Source organism: Pieris rapae, chromosome 1 (genome assembly GCF_905147795.1).
Source record: "Pieris rapae chromosome 1, ilPieRapa1.1, whole genome shotgun sequence".
In the NCBI taxonomy this organism is placed as follows: domain Eukaryota; kingdom Metazoa; phylum Arthropoda; class Insecta; order Lepidoptera; family Pieridae; genus Pieris; species Pieris rapae.
In genome coordinates, this window is record NC_059509.1 from 5212721 (window position 1) to 5227032 (window position 14312).

At 32.7% G+C, this 14312-nt stretch overlaps 1 protein-coding gene across 9 annotated transcripts in view; it reads left to right on the top strand.

Annotated features, from left to right (window-relative positions):
• The first annotated feature begins 1282 nt into the window (after window positions 1-1282).
• Window positions 1283-14312, top strand: part of LOC110994826 (alpha-catulin) — a 52261-nt gene continuing 39231 nt past the window's right edge. For 6 of the 9 annotated variants that reach the window (XM_022261695.2, XM_022261694.2, XM_022261696.2 and 3 more), the window contains exons 1-2: window positions 1283-1386; window positions 2984-3161. In XM_022261695.2, the coding sequence (XP_022117387.1) occupies window positions 1294-1386; window positions 2984-3161 (271 nt within the window). In that variant the 5' untranslated portion in view covers window positions 1283-1293. Of the gene's footprint in view, window positions 1387-1858; window positions 2050-2983; window positions 3162-14312 lie in introns of those variants that run through there. The other 3 variants (XM_022261700.2, XM_045634527.1, XM_022261701.2) reach the window with 2 other exon arrangements.

The window sequence follows — 14312 nt, forward strand, 5'->3', positions numbered from 1 at the left end:
ATTGCTACTTCATACAGCTAACAAAAGATCCAAGCATTAGGTGGAGGATTAAACAAACAAATATAAGTGCCTCTCAAATAAAGCGAGGATCAAAGTTCCATGAACTTATCATTATTATCTTTTATAGACAACTGTACAATATGTACAAACCTGTCAACCTAAATTTCGTCTCCTAAAAAAAACAAAACTTCTCAAGTTACTGATTTTTTTTATAAATTAATGGGCTAATAAGGAATGTTCCGTATATGTTCTGTTTCTTCTGCCTTTCGAAATTAATACATCGTCTTGAGGAGTGTATTATCTAGAATCCACATAATGGAGTTTTAAAATTCTGACATCGATATAATAAGTAAATTATGTAGATAAGACCACACTTACTCCAGTGAGACCTGGTCAGAAACTAGAGAACTCCATCTTTACCAATCGCGGGCAATTAGAGTTCGGTAGGTTGTATTCCGACATACGCTTTTCCGATCTTGATAGGACTATACTACAACTATATTTCGCTTTAACTATAGCAGCATATAACGGCATAGCATTCAGCTCAACGCAATTAATAAAATACTGAACTATAAGACATAGTTCTTGCCTAAAGATGTCTGATAAAAATAAATGTGATTCGACTTCGCTCGATATTTTAGTTATGCCGAAATATTACACGATAAATTTTATCGAAAATAAGCTTGAACATGCTGACGGTTATTGCAATGTTTACTTTTTTACCGTAGACAATGATTTGAAGCGGAAGTTGAAAATTGTAGAATCGGTAAGTTATCGATAACCTATCTGTTCTCTCTATTATTTTTTTTATTTGACTATAATAACATTCCTTAACAGTTGTTAGATATATTGCACATTATTTAATATCGTTATTTATCGTTATTCCTTACTTGGTGTGAATGCACCCCTCAATAGCCGATTGAGCACTACGGATGGGAGTGGAGGTTTAACGAGCTGGAATTGTCAAATGTATCGATAAATTAGAGTTTGAGATTACTAGAGTGTTACTGGGTGTGTCTATCTTAGACACACCCAGTAACACTCTAGTAATATCGTTCAAAATATTTAAAGCATGTAGGCTGTGCTAATATTTGATAATCAGTATATAGTAAAAGTATGATTGAATTTATAGTTGGCATTTTCAATCAAAACAAAATACGCAAGGTTGTGGTGTTTTATAATCCCACAAGAGTACGTGTGTACACGCGAACCTATGTTTACCGTGGGCGGGCGGCGCCACGTGAGAACTGTGAGCCCGGCGCCCGCGCAGTCGCGTCCGCGCACGCGCCGGCCATGGCGGCCGCCGACTTGCCAGATTTCGAAGCTTATCTCTCGAAAATTAAAACACACTCCATCGAGAAAACGCTACTCCCACTCATCAAGCAGGTACGCTATACACGCTTTGCTCATTTCCGCAACTTCATCGAATCCTGTCACTACGCTCGTAAAGATACCAACGTTACACGCGTCCTCTACGTCAGAACTTCGATAAACTGACGGAATTATCGGTGCTCTTACGCACTGTCTAAAGCAGTAGTTATATTTTTAGATTTCCCGCGTCAATGCACGACAGTTCACGTCAAACTCTAAATTTCCCGCCTATTCGACATCTGTTGCATACGGGTTCGCGTCGGCGCAGTACGCGCAAGCTGACGTAATGGGTGCATTTCGAAAATTTATTATATCAACGTAATAAACAACGGTTGCATCGCGGGGAGGGGTCAGTTCCTTTCTTTATAAAAATGTGCGGAAATGACTGATTGATAAAACGCGATATGAAGAGTAAGGAGGGCGGGCGGCCACGTGGGTTTGTAAGGGCGGGAGGGCGGCGGGGTGCAGGTGTCGGCAGCGATCGATGGCCGCAGGCGAGGGTCCGGCAGTGCCGCGGCGGAGGCAGGCTGAGCGGCGCCCTGCCGCAGCGATCCGCCCGCGCGTCCACACGTGCGCGCCGACACAGCGCGCCGCCGCAACGCGGGCCCTTGCTTAACGCACACAGGAGACATGGACGCGCTATCCGATGACGATGATTACACGTGCCGGGAGCCCCAGGTAAGAGCTGACCGCATATACAACAGAGCTCAGTGCACGTTGAATTCCTGGGGCTTCAAATATATCAATTCAACAAGTAGTTATGCCAAAAACTTGCGTGCAAAAACGACCTTGATCGAATTTCGCGGCCTTCTTATTTCCCCGGCCAAAGGCGCTCTTAGCTGTTAAGGCGCAACGATGCCAAACTGTCTCAATAGGTTGATTATTATTCAAATCTTCGTTTAACATTCTATATTTATAAGCGTAATTAATGTTACAAATAACATTAAGTCATTAATTAAATAGTCAATTCATAAAACAGTGTCCGCCAGAATCCTTTGTGTTATTGTTTAAGATGGCAAGTAAGGATTTTGATGAATTATTTTATGTGTTCCATACACAATAAAATACGAAGTATATAAGTGTTGGTTGATGATATATGGCTGTGATGTGCAAATACAAAATATCTCTCTTATCTTAGTTTTGTTACATTACATTCTATTTTACGCTACGGCTATTGTATATATAAATCATTTTATTACATAAAAACATATGATCGTCTAGTTATATACATTATACAACATAAATATATATATTATATATTTACGTTGTGTAATTGTACTTCTTCTATATATTGTATTAAATCACAGTCAATAAAATCGCTGTATAAATTGTATTTAAAATTCAAATCCAAAATGTTCAAGCTATATTTGAAATATTAGTTAATTTTCAACAATAAGTGACAAGCAAATAAATCCATTAAGACAAATATAAACCATAGCTGAAAACAATTCTTGCGCCATTCTGTAACATAGAGAAAACAATTTTTGTGTGTTTTGTTGGTGGATTTCGTTGTAGTAACGGGATTAATATATCAAGTCCGTACTATCCTTGTTCTATTTTAACGTTCGCTTGAGATCTCTTAATATCTGCATACTTAAATTTAAAATAACAGATCAGCAGTCTGGTGACAACGAGAGGTGATGCAGCTGTTGGAGCCGCGGTACAGAGAGTAGGAGCTGCCGTCGCATGCGCAGTGGAACGATTCGTGGCCGTGGGAGAAACTATAGCTGATGACAACCCAGACGTGCGGCATAGTATGGTTCTTGCGTGTAAAGAGGCGCGATCAGCAGGTAAGAATTTATTTATTTACAAAGTAACATTCAAACAATTACTTTGTAACTCTGATAGTCACTTATGATTTTCAACACATCTATCTATCTTAATCTCCGAAAGTGTTCCTATAAATACAATGATCGATTAGAAGAACTGTCTAGTCAATCTGGGCATTATTATAGTCTTGATTATAATATGATACGTTTCGGAAAAAAGGCAGAAGAGATTTTTTTGTTTTTATACCTAAAATTCTAGTAAAATTTGACAGTCGACCACCCACACAAATACGTAGTCTATAAAACCCAGGCATACAACAATTATATAATATATATATTGTTATTATATTATGTGTGTGTTAAGTATACTCAGTGACACTGTTCGGTAAATGGCGTGGAAAAATAGCTCAAGTATTTATATGCACGTCCTTTGTTCGACATTTAATGATAGTTACAAACTCAGCGAACAGTATCTAACTTCATATTGAAATTGGCTAACTTTAGACATACATTGACTGTGGATAATTGTTGGTAACTATAACAGTATTAATGCTATTATAAACAATGCCGAGAATATGTACGTATATTTATAACATTTAAAAGCAGATTTGTATTTATTCCATGTTATAAATAATGGTTAAATGTCTGTAGTGTATTTCATAACAAATATTAAATATATATGTTGATGATAATATATGTTGATGGAATATCAAAAAAGTTCTAAAGCATGCCATTACCTAGCCTAAGGAACACAAGTGGGCACATTGAAAATCATCAGTTTTCCGGGATTCAAACTTAGTACACGCATTAAGCTTACATAAACTTAGTGTTAATTAGATCAAATACAACTAGTCGGAATCATTAGTTTTAAAGAGTTTATCAAAATATTTTATATTTACATATTCACTTGTTTATATTCAGTTCTAGTGATTTAATTATCTTCTGACATTTACTCATGTTACTTGGTGTGATTTTAGTCAACATTAGGTACATATTCCTAAGCGTATATCGACTCCCATGAAATAATATAAATATATCCTAAGACACTCAAAAACTTATATTAAAATAATGTTTGTTAGAAGTATCAACTAGACTGAGTCTCAATCATATTAAAATCAGCCGTAGTTGAGTTTTAAGGTATTAAAAAAACTGTTTTGAAAATCAACGAACCCTATATCGAAAAGAAAATTAAATGTAGCATACATATAATAGGATAATCAGCTATAGCACGTATCCATTTACACATCTAATTTCCTAACGCCACTAATCGCCGACTTACGGAAAATCAAGGCTATGATATCGTAAAGCCTCCATAAATTTGTGTCAGCCACCTGACCCGAATTTCAATGTTCGAACGTTATTGCGGGTTTCAAACAAAAGAAAACAATAGATCCTCTGTCTATCCAGAAAGGGTGATTCATGAATCAATATAATATGGCTTACACACTTCTTTGCATGTCTTTACCCATAGCTTTCGGATTTTTAAAGGTGCTATGATAGTGGAGTTTTTAAGTGACATTCATTTTTGTCATAGTTTTGGATATGCAAATATATTTTATTTGTCTTATTTATGAATTGATGGCTGAAGAGGACTGGCTATCTTTGGAGGAAACCTTCACATACAAGGAGTTCTTACAGAGTGAAGAATAATAGTATAAAAGTAGGGTTAAGGACAAAACTAACACAACTAAATTTAGGATACAAATTTAATTACTAACAATACTAACACTAGTATGTTAGTAAACTAACTTAATCCAACTTCTTGTTCTATAAGCTGTAAAAATAAAAAGGCTTCTTTTTTTATTTTATTTATTTATTATTATTTATGAATTGTTTTTCATATAAATTTAATTGTCTAGGCTGTTGAAAATTGACAGATACAATATATCCAACACATTTGCAATTATCTTGTACGTTCGGAGAATGATTGTAGAACATTGACCAACTGCTGACCTGGCTCGTGAGGTTGTTGTGAATATTAACAGCTGAAAGAGGACGGTACACTAACAGCTCACAAGCATGATATGATGTATGTGTGAATAGGTGTAAGTGGTATTTAAGATGTTTCAATAAATCAGATTTGAATATTCAGTCTTATTCATTTCTTCGTTTCTATCAAAGTAGTAGGTCTCTAATTATCGTGGTGAGCATGCCTGATAATCCTACCTATCAAACCTTAACCTATTCTACGCATAGGGCTCCGTCTGTTACCTTAGGTAGCTGTTCTCTTGGTGTAGACATCCCATAATTATTTATAATTTCACTATTTATGTAGGGCTTAGGGATTCGAAGGGTTGTTAGGTCCTTACTTCTCACCCTCTCATATATTTAGATATTTAGTTATCTAGTGCAGTTTGGTAATACATACTATACTTACAGATACATTTAAACACACATTTCACAGCCCACTAGCTGGCAAGCTATATATACGCTTTAAGCCAATATAAAAGTTAGTACGTTTTCTTTATATTAATATTTACATACGTTTAGTCATCGCTTAAGACTACCATAAAATAGTGAATAATGTATGTTGGCTCGTTTTCTGTTATCATGTTATGTAAAACGGTAATAGTTTATAATTATCATAAACAGAAAATGCCAAAATCAAATGCGCTGACTAATAACCAAAGACAAGCATTCCTTCGTCAAAATCGTTTTCAATTTACCCAATTGTAAGACATCAATCACGCGAAAGTCAGCAAAATTTGTCCAAAACAAACTGCTGGTCTGATTTCGAGAATTATTTTACAGTATTGATTTATATTCATCAAAATATGTGGACGTTAGTTTAAAAATAGAATTAGGGTCTGTTTCACAATGTATGGATAAAGTGCCAAATAGCTATGCAACACATAAATTATTCGAAATATAAAAGTTCCAAATAAGCTACTTCGCATTTCATGACGTATAGCGCTATCTGATAGTCGTGAAACGAAAAAATACTATTTATCCTACCAATAAGTAATGAATAGCTTATTTGGAACTTATCCGGACATTGTGAAATTGCAGTTGATAATATATCATGGATGACAGATAAACAGTATTAGAAAAAAAAGAAAGAATTTTACTAAGTGTTCATTACAGTATGTTTATACTAGACAAATCGGGTTTGTCGCGCGTTGTAGTATGAAATTTTGGTTTCATTCGCAATGTTACAATATTGTAAAAATCTATGCAGAATTTGTTTTTACCGCGTGCATATTAATGTATAAAAGGTCTTTTGCTTCGATTATAAAACAACAGAAGCCTATTAAACATTACAAATAGAATACGCAACTTACATTGTATTTATGAAAAATTTCCCGCGTAACAAGATTATAATATGGGAATTATACAAATCTAATTTTGAATGGTCGCATGACCTTCGCACCTGCTGCCTAATGAAATGGAACAATAATTCTATTAGAACGGAGTATTTTACGACATATTTCTACTTGCGAAGTACCAAGCATCAGCTAATATCACATTTATTCACACCTTATTTCACACAACAGCCTAAAATGCATAGGATGTAACATTTCTCGCAATGGTGAAGTTTATTTATACAAAACTCGGTTATGTATCGTATGCCTACAGATTACAACATAAATTACCAGCAAATCGATATATTTAATGTGCCTAAATAAATTCTTAAAATATTATTTAAAAATCTCTGGTATCTTTTACTAATAATGGCTTTGTTTTTTCCTTTATATTAAATATATATTATAACCTATCAATCAATCAAGTATGAAATTGTGCTTTGTAAAACTGTGCTTTATGTTTATCTTTGAATGTGTATTCTGTTTTGGCTTTTGTGTGTAAAATAAGTATTTGAATTTGTTTAATGAGTAGCTTTAATAAAATAAATAAATATATACTTTACAAGAAAATCTAAAATTCCTCTTGTTTAGTAAACCTTTGTGTATTTAATGAACTAACGAATACACAGTAGTATTTTCAAAGAATATCATTATATTCTCGTAAGATTTATTGTAATTTTATGTTTACTTAAAATATGTAAAGCTGCAAACAAATGTTGTCTGTCGGAAAAGCCAAGCCACTAAGTAAACAATTGATAGTTTCCCCGCGCAGTTCTGAGAAAACTGGGTCTTAGCTATTATAATATGTCAACTTTATATCCTACCTACCATCTACATTTTAGCCTTTTCATTATTCATTGTTTGCACCCGTAAATGCGATGTAGCGTAAATTCCGTCTCAAACACCTTGATGTTACCTGCTCAAGTACATTGACTCTACCTAACCACGTACGCCTCGTAAAGGAGTTTCACATAAATTTCACCGCTCCATTTATTCACGAACATTACGGCTATTGAACATTTAATATTTACGACGGTGCGATGGTAATGAAATCGGAAACTTTTGTCATTACGTAAGTTGAAATATTTTAGAATTTACGATGATATTTTATTTTTTTATGGATACTTTACTTTATATATGTGTTAGTAGATACACGGATCAAATCTAGCGGTGCATAAAGAATTGGTAACAGTTAAACAGATGCATAAATGTGTCCGACTACCTGATTGAAGGGCTATATGGTACCTCACATACCTTAAATAAATTAATAAAAATACAATATTAATTATTATCTAATACATGTTGTATTCGATTTGTTGTATTAGTTTCAAATAATATCTCGTGATTTATAGTACTTTAATAGGATTGCTTAAGGCAATTACAGATGTGTAAAATTACTATAATTGTTAGTATTAAATCAGTTACTGTACGTCGTATCACTTTTATTTATTTCTAATACACAGATTAAACCACAAGTATTAATCTGTTTAAATGTGTATTCTAATAAATGTGTGATACTCACGTAATCACATGTTAGTGCTCAATAAATAAATAAATAGCTTAGATACCTACTTGTTTTGGTAATTTCATCTGATTATCTTGTGGCTCCTAGTCTAAGAATATAAATAGGGGAAAAATCAAAACAAGGTGGCCTCGCTTTATATAATGACCGAGGTAAGCTATACATCCTCGAGAGAGTCGTAAAACCGAAGTTTTGAAAGCTTTATTGGGCAACAACATTTTTAACTCCGACTATAGATTCACGGCACAGCTGGGTTAGCCTAAAAGGTACTATTTTTTCTTATAAAATTGTCGCCGTGAAAAATATCAAGCTTCAACATTTGAAAGTTATTTCTTATTATAAAATATTAATGCAGTTAAATGTTAATGGAGGCAATTTTTAAATTTCGAATTTGGAGTTGCGGTTTTAATTAGTTTCTTAAAATACAATTTAGTCCTTAATTTTCTATATAATAGTGTTTTATTACTATTTTTGAATCGTCACCTAAATGTTTAATATTATTTTAGCACACATAAGGTTTGAACTATTTTTGGCAATAATAAAATTTGTTCAATGACATTAATAAAAACGGGTTATAATAACACATAGTGTTTAGACATAGTTTACTATTATAATTGTGAGCTACTTAAACTATGTATTATGCGCTCAGTGTATAAAGTGCACTTTTTAACATTCGATTTAATCATAAATTACGTTATTAAAGATTAGCGAGACTTCAGTTTTCTTTGTCTCATTCACAAAGGGCAGACTTTGAACTTTCACCTTTCGCTAGTATCTTATTATTGTTAAGCTTTTATTTTACAGCGGACATTTTTGAAAAAAGAATGCAGTATGCTTATAAATTCTGTGTTTTATTTAGAATATATAGAATGAATAGATATTTAAGAAATACTTAACTAATGTGCATAATTTTTATGCTCTTTTTCGTGTGTTAATACAAGTCATATTGTATTGTAAAAGTTTTTTAAATCTCCGAGAACATAACAAATTTTGTACTGTGAATGGAACTTTAATATTAAAAGCATGCCTCAGTGAAACTCAGTCTGACATATTGGACCGGTAGTTCTATTTATGACTAACCCTCCTATGGTATAAACTTTAGGGGAAAGGTTTTATGAGTATTTGGAACTTTCTAGATGCCTTATAATCTGTACATAGATAGTTTTATTACATACATCCTCTTTCAATAATATTGTAGCCTTACATTGCTTTTGTAGGTTTGGTATTCTTGCGTTGTTAAATCTTACAAGGTGAATCAAGTTAGTTAAACGTTTACAACCTATAATAAATTAATTTGGATGAGTATTTCTGTATTTCTTAGGTACTTCCGTGCTAGTAGGACCTAGTAGCCTTTTACTTTTTATTGCCGTAAACCACAAGCCAACTTAAAAAGCAGTTGTTTGCTGGTGGCGGTTTTCACTTATGTAGGTATGATTTTATAATTCACTTACGATTTCCTCCCTAATAGCGTAGATTGGTTGACTGTGTATTGCTTATGGAAGATATCACGTTCAAATTCTGGGTGAAATATTTCTAGAAGTTTTCAGTTTCACTACAGTTTCACACATTTATTTAAGAAATCTATTCCCTATTATAACTGCATAGTATAGTAAGAAGTTTACAATTTCAAATTTCTAGCCTATGAAATGAGATATTTCTACTCTCTTTATAAGGGCCTAAATTAAATTACAATACATAGCTAAATGTCTGAATTACAATATATGTCAAAAGCTATTTTAATAACAATTAACACGCTCATAATAATACAGTGTTATTGTATGTAGTTGACCTGTTTGCAGAACATTAACGAGGTAGTTAGGTGGCATTTCACCCTATTAAGATAATTAAAATATTTAGAATTATGTAATGAACTATAATGCATCTGAAGGATTTTTTTCATTAACATGAAATATAGCGATTCTCAAATTTATACTCATCATTTTTTTTAATGAGAGAGTTTAATTTCGCTTATTTTACTAAAAAAAATTGTCTTATACATGTTGTCTGTCTGTTTAAAGATTTTTCGAAATACATCATACATCTTATTTATATTTTATATCACTTTCATAATGTATGTTCATATAGGTTTCAAGATCAAAATATTAATAATGCAGTCTTAAATAGAAGTATCATTTCAATTTACTTTACACCGTACTTTGTTCCAATATATAACAGTTTATTGAGAAAAACCTAGCTTTTTGCTTAGTACTGAAGGCTTATGTGGCAATATGGTGCTTCAAAGTTCAGGCGACAGTTTATATCTTGCCTTAGGTCAGTCTATTGAAACTTTAGCTGGGTCAACTTGACATAATACGGAATCTAGTCGGCTATGAAGTAGTACGTAAACAAGATCTTTATATTGTAAAATATATATTTAAGAGTTTAATATCTGTTTTTTTTGTTAATAATAATAATATTGTGGCGCTACATCTCTATTGGTGCCTTATTTGACATGCTTGCAGGCACCTTAGGAAGTGCTAATTACGCAAATAGATAGCAAATTGTATTAGTGCAACCAATTCACAGACTTGATTCGAACGAACTACCTGAAGGACCAGAGGCGTTTACTTAAGCCACTAACACTGGTTATATGGTGTTATTCTATAAATAATATTTATCAAGTGTGGTAGACAAATATGCAATTACGACACAGGTTGAACTAACCTGAACCGTAGCTAGTACTATCGTAGTAGTATATCGGAGATGTATTTTGTTTAAAGGACATTCGGGCATGCTTTGGTCAAGCACAAAATACTAGTAAGGCAAAAAAACACAGCGTCGTATAAATAACAAAAGACCAAAATATGTCGTGACAACCTTACCAGGCCAAACGAAATAATCGCAATGATACAATATTCTAATGGAGATAAGAAAAAGGAACCATAGGAAAAACAGTATGAATTAATCATCTCAAGAAAAGACGCGGACGAGTTTAATATGGTCTATGGCAAAGATATCATAAATGTCAGCAATTTGTAATTCAAATTATAATTACCATTATAATACGCAATTTAGCATGATTACCGAATCACTGAATATGTAATTATCAGGGGCCACATATCCGCTTGCCTAGAATAATAACTTTATACGACTCTATGAAAAGTCATTATTTTAATTGCTCTCGAGCGTTTTTCATTTACGTTTTCGCTTTCGTTAATAAGCATGTTCTATTTTTAAATCCAGTTGAGTTTATGCTAAATCTCAGTAAGCCTGGTCTGTAGTCTATGTAAATGTGTCAATTACTTACTGGAGTAGGAATAAAAATGTCTTTTTTACCTAATAAAATATAGCCAAAACGGTTTACATACGGAGACTACTAAAACATTATGTACTAACCAAGACAATTTACTAATAGTTTATTAGTTGTGTGTAGGAATTTGTAACGTGTAAGGATGTGTAAGTGTGTGAGTGTTCGTTTTAAACTAAACTTAACCTAAAATATCTCATAGAAGTATTATCACAACTATTAGATTTCACTGAGCCATTTCAAAATTTTGGCAGTTATTAATCAAAATTAGTGACTTTGGCATGTTTTCTTTTCATTGAAATAATTTTTAAAACTTTAAACTAAAAGTTTATTATATACTTTGAGGGTTGTTTTAAAAACACCGTAGGAACATTGTTCTCAAAATGGAAAAACATATATGCATAGTGACTCAGCGTTTACTTTGCTTCAGGTATAAGTGGTACTTGTTCCATTGTGTGCCGTATAGTATACAGTCAGCTATGAGCGATGCACTAAATAAATATAAACTCAAGTAGTCGATGCGAACTGTATAAAAGCTATGAGTATTTTTTAATCGTTTTAAACTTTGTATTGATATTAATGTATTTTGTGTGTACAGTAGAAAATATTCTTTTATTTTAATGCATTATGTATGAGCTTATCAGCTTGAGTGGGAGTTATCACATTGTATTTTAATAATGAATAATTTATAACAATTATCTCTGGAGCACTTCTTTGCATTAACATCCTACATTACAATCGTGAACATATATAAGCGGCAGACGGCGCCTAGTAGTTAAGAAAATTAAACTATATAAATAAAAATTAATAAAAATTATGTTGCTACTAATAATATATATATCCATATAAATCTTTTTCTATTCCCCCTCCCCAGAAGCGTTAAACGTTTAACGCAAACTTGTTGCAAGTCGCGTTAGAAGTTTCACTTAAAAAAAATACTTGAAATTACATATTTTGTATAAATGTTTATTTATATAGTTTAATTTTCTTAACTATTAGTTGCCGTCTACCATACTTATTATTTATGTTTCCGATTGTAATATACATATTTATTTGGATATAAGTTAAAACTAACGACTTAAACAGCTTTGCTCCCTATCTGTGTCAAATCTAGTTTAAAAGTGTTAGTTACTATGTAGTTCATAACTCGCTATTAATGGTATGAATCGGTAATTTATGAGTCAATAAACCGCAGCTTTAGGTTTTCTTTAAGACTTTATTACATATGCGATCATTAGGTTTTATGGCGGCATTTTGGGGATGCTCTCTCGACAGTGTGTAATCGAGGTAGATTAAATGAGCCTGACAGACGAATTTCCCTTTGTATAGAATTTTAGTGAACCATTCCATTTACGAGGGGATCTTTTTAATCTTCATACTGACAACAAAAGAGGAATGGCTGATTTAAAAAACTATTTTGAGCCCGTATTTGAACATAAACCTCACAGAATTATGACTGTATACAAGAGAGGGCCATATTGCGGTATAATATCTCTGCTCTTATAATCCATCCATATCTAGGGTAACTTTGATAAAATAATGCTTGAACCAATGTCAGGAATAAATTCCTAGCCTATTAAAAATATCAAGGGCTATCAATCTGAGGGCTAAAAGGGTAAGTGCTAAAGGCTTCGTGATGGGTTTTTGACTTTATGATATCAGACTAAGTTGTGACGGTCGCACCTATGTTATGAAAGACTGACGGAGATTCTCTCCAATTCTGCTCGTCCGTCTTAAGCCAATCAACATGTCTCTGATTTTGAAATTTGCATACGTTAATTTATTTGAATAATTTATTTGAATAATTTAAAAATACTATTTAAACGATTTCAAGTAAGCACGCTACATATTATAGGTAAATAATACGTGGCAAGTAAGCCTTATACTCAGTAACTAATTACTAACCCTATTCGTAATCAGACCAGCTAAATCAGCATAATACTGTGATAATGTGAATCTAAAGTACGGACTTGAGCCTGTGGATTATGGCCCAGGGATCTGCGCACAAATAAGCTCTTTATATTATTTATTGAGGCCTTCTTGCGCCACATATTTGATATTATAATGTAAGGCTATAAAGTGTTTCATAAATAATAAAAATATTGTATTAATTTGTTTGAAATTTAAAATAAATATATTATAAAATTAATGTGTCTATAGCACCTAACACTACATATGTAAATATTAATTATTTATGATTATTTTAAATTCTTTGGTACTTTTTCCGAAATACAGTTCAAGTATTTTTATTTATTTTTTTATACAAGAGATTGTATAAAAATATAAGCGTTAGCACATAAAGTGCGTGTCGTTCAATAAATGCTAAAAATATCTTATTGCAAACCTACTTCAACTTAAGAGTATGATGATTTTAAGTTCATACTTAAAGCTACAATTTGATTTACATTTTAAATAATAATAGTTCAAACTAACTTAACTTTTCTGTCATACCAATATTCAAATTACTACCAATTATTTAAAATGCAAGTAACCAATACCAAAATATGTGTAAATAATTAATTATTAGAGTGAGTTGCCATGTTCTTGAGATTTGTGGTACTCAATTGAAATTGTATGACAGCTACCTGATCTACGAGCAAAGTTGTAGACGGTCTACGAATTCAAATACAAAACGATAGACGAAGCCATGATGTTTCGCTTCACTGTGTGATTGGTCATATAAAACTACGGATTGTAGCGTGTGTGAATGAGTTTATAAAAAGCATGTCCGACATGCTTTTCGTATTGTTTGCTTTGTTGACTAAGATGTACTTCAGTCTCATTAACAAACATATATCTTTTTCTTATCGCCGTACTATTTTGGATATGTTTTCAAAATTACTTGGCCAATGTTTGTGTTTCTCGAAGTATCAAAAGCAGGACGCAACACACCTAAGCCTGGGATTACGCCCTCAGGGGCTTCGCTGCAAATTGAATGAACGCTACATTCCCGTACTATATGGGCCAAAATTAAATATGAAGAGAATAACTTGCGCGCACGTTACCTCACACGTGCTAAGTTATAGGAACGTTATTTTTTAACGTTCATGTTAAGTCAATGTAAAACAAAAGACGAAACGCATTTCGTTTTATTGTAATTA